Genomic DNA, 3,514 nt, shown 5'->3' with positions numbered 1-3,514 from the left:
TAAATAAATAAATAAATAAATAAATAAAATGATAATAATAAAAGATCATGGGCTTTAGAGTTAAAATCAGCTAGCTGAATAAGCACAGTAGTTGAATAAATACACCTTTGGCTTCCTTACCTGGAAATGAATCAGAGAGTGCATCACGTAATCATATATCTTCCCAAGCATCTTGTTGGAAGGTCTCCAGGGAAAGACGACAAACTGGATTCCCAGCAGGGGCACAAGGATCATGGTGGCCTTCACAGCTTTCAGGTACATGTGGGATTCCGCCTCATGGGTTTCCCTCATTTTGGTCACAAGCACCCGGACAATGTTGAGCAAAAAGAAGAAATTGACCTGCAAATATATGGTGTTATGAGCAAATCATACAGAAAAGTATCACTTAAGAATGTGCACTGTCCTCAGTTTTTGTTTATCCAGTGTGAGCAACAAATGTTACCTACGTAGAACTAGAGAGTCTACCTGGGAAGTAGCACAATTTGCTCAGCATTTCTAGGGCTCTGGAGAAGTGGTTTAATTTTATGTTCCCTCCAGCGGTATATAAAACAGTTGCTTATCACCCTTGCCAACACTTGCTATGAACACTCTTTTTAATATGAGCCTTTCCACGGCGGGGGTGGGTGGAGGGTAGTATTACCTCATTCTTGTTTTAATCTGCATTTTCCTGATGATACATGAGCTGAACACTTTTTCATACATTTATTAGTCTTTATTTGGAACATTGCAGATACCTTCTTGGACTCTAAGTTTTGTCTTTTCAGTCTGTAAATGTTGTCTTCATTTTAATGTAGCTGATTTATCAATCTCTTCCTTAAGTGCCTTTTGTATCCTGCTTTAGAAATCTTTCTGTATCTGAAGCTCATGAAGATAGTCACCTAATGTGTCTTTTTTGGGGGGCCTCTATGGTTTGGTCTTTCACATTTAAACCTACAGTTAACTGAAAACACATTTTTTTGTATCTGGTTGCGGAAGGAATCAATTACTTTTTCCCCCACACATATGCAATTGCTGAATACATGTTTGATATTTTTTCTGTATGTATATCTAATTGACCATCTCTTTCCTCTGCTCAAAAGTGTTGCTGTCATAAATCAAGTGCCCATATTTGCATGGGCAGCTCTTTCAAAATGATAATTAATTGCTGAATCTTTTTTTTTTAGTTTTGAAATGCACTACTATGCATTTCCTTTGGTCATGAAATTAGGAATTCCAAATATATCAATTTCTGTTAATTTATAGTCATTCACAGTGAAGTATGCATATAATCATCCCATATACACATTTTTAATGGATCCTGGAATCTGCATTTCCTTAAAATTTCTAGATAATTAAGGCAAGAAATGTGTGTTTTAGAATTTTAAATATAAGAGTAATTGCTAAAGATTTTACTTCATTTATTATTTTATTAGGAGATATTTTATAACCATGAATTTATGAGTAGCTATTATTACTTTTGTTATTTTAACAGATAAAGATATGGAGCAGTACTAAGTTTTAATGACCTAGAGTTAGAGATTATCTTCCAAAAGTACCTGAAAGACGATTTAATCTAACTTTTTCCTTAAAAAAATCAGGGGACATTTTTAGGTTAATTGATTTATCTAAATTTTCAGAGCTGGTAGATGATAGAGCTAAGACATGAGGCCAAGTCTACTGAATCCTAGGTAAGTAAGAACTGTAGCATCCTCATTAAGAATCTGACATTGGGCTGGAGTCCACTATTTATTACTATCTCACTAATTGAACTTGTGTTGAATATTTGAATTTCTGGACCTTAAGTTCACAGAACCAAAGACTTTTAGAGCTCTGGAAAGTCAAGGTTTTCAAAGATCCTAGATGTGCAAAACACAAACAAACTTCTTGCAGCCCCTTGGCCTCTCACCTTTACCTAGGGAGTCTAGTTATAAAAGTCTTAAAATATGAGCTACATTGCTGTAGCTGTAGTGTGAGTCTGTAATGAAATGAGCTGTAGCTATAGTGTGAGTCTGTAATGAAAATGAGCTCATGATAACCCCTCCACGTGTAAGTAAAAGGCATTTTTTTGAAGATTCTAAAATCAATTGCTTTTTTTTTTACTATAGAATACCGTCAAATTAGCTTCATTTTGAAGTTATAAAACATGATAAACAGAACCATATGCACAGAAATCTCAACTAAGAGATAACACCACTAATATTGCAGTAAAAAACTAATTCTCACCACAAGTGCCGCCATGACAGGGCCATGGATTATGTAAAGCAAATGGGTTTCCACACTCAGCCAGCAGCTGAAAAAGGGTGAGGGGACACATTAATACACAAAAACATTTTGTTTATGAATATATTAACTTAAACATCACCATAATACTTACTTGTCATTGAAGTACACGGCCCTGGTAATAGCATGGATAGTGGTTGGCACCAGCGGAAACCCTACAAATGTGAAAAGTACAAATCACACTTGGTTTCTTGGTCATAACCTTTAAGTATAGCTGCATGGAAAATGGTACTGTACTTGCAAAAATACTGGCAAATTGAGTGTATCTGTCAAGATGTTCCCCTGATATTTTCACAAAAATCATCTTTGGTCAAGTCAGTCAAAATGCTCCCAGTTAGAACATCATGTGCTTCCAGAGAGTTTGGTTAAGAGCATCCAAATAATTAAAAGCCTTTTACAAATTGCTGAGTGTAGTAGGTACACGATGACTATTATTACCATTGTTATGTTTGTAATGGTGACTATTAACTGAGACCAGAAAGCCTTTCATTGTAGGTGAACTGGGCTCTCTCATGGAGAGGAGCTGGGTCACCCCAGAGGGATGTGACCTGGGACGGTGTATGAAAGCAATAGTCTGATTGCTCCTAAAGCCTTAGCTGATGTTCACATTCTTTCTTCTAGACTTTTTTGTTTTTCTGTCTGTTTATATCTCATGTGGTGATTCTGTTTCCTTTTAATATGAATACTTCAGAGAAGCCAGTATGTTCCCTACTTTCTGTATGTTCTGGCTAGAGAAACTTTATGAAGGCAGCTTACTGTACCTCCCTGACTAAACTCAAAGTGTTAATAAAAAAATTTTTTTTTTAAATTTATAAACAGGAAAATGGAGACAGTTATTGGAATATGTCCTTCTAGATTATAATTTTTAAATCAATTTGTATTCTATAAGTATAACCTAAAGTTGTAATTTTCATTAAAAAAGAAAAAATAAGTCTTTTTACTCAGATGTACAACAATAGAATATTGCTTGATTTGATTGAGACATCTGTAGAAAGAAATTTTGTTATTGTCATCAGATTAAGAAATGTGTCTTAGGCAAGCAGAGAGCCAAATCAGGAATGAACTTCCATTCACAATTGCTTCAAAGAGAATAAAATACCTAGGAATCCAACTTACAAGGGATGTCAAGGACCTCTTCAAGGAGAACTACAAACCACTGCTCAGTGAAATCAAAGAGGACACAAACAAATGGAAGAACATACCATGCTCATGGATAGGAAGAATCAATATCGTGAAAATGGCCATACTGCCCAAG

The 3,514-nt window shown here is 35.3% G+C and overlaps 1 protein-coding gene across 1 annotated transcript in view; it reads right to left on the bottom strand.

Moving 5' to 3' along the window:
* CALCR (calcitonin receptor) overlaps positions 1-3,514 on the bottom strand; it is a 62,047-nt gene that overhangs the window by 13,993 nt on the left and 44,540 nt on the right. Inside the window, exons 7-9 of the mRNA XM_017870296.1 lie at positions 2,354-2,414; positions 2,203-2,269; positions 121-339 (exon numbers count right to left, since the gene is read on the bottom strand). Of these exons, the coding sequence (XP_017725785.1) occupies positions 121-339; positions 2,203-2,269; positions 2,354-2,414 (347 nt within the window). The remainder of the gene's footprint in view (positions 1-120; positions 340-2,202; positions 2,270-2,353; positions 2,415-3,514) is intronic.

The sequence above is a fragment of the Rhinopithecus bieti genome, unplaced genomic scaffold (genome assembly GCF_001698545.2).
Source record: "Rhinopithecus bieti isolate Rb0 unplaced genomic scaffold, ASM169854v2 scaffold_5191, whole genome shotgun sequence".
Taxonomy (NCBI): Eukaryota; Metazoa; Chordata; class Mammalia; order Primates; family Cercopithecidae; genus Rhinopithecus; species Rhinopithecus bieti.
This window is presented reverse-complemented; position numbering and strand designations above follow the sequence as displayed.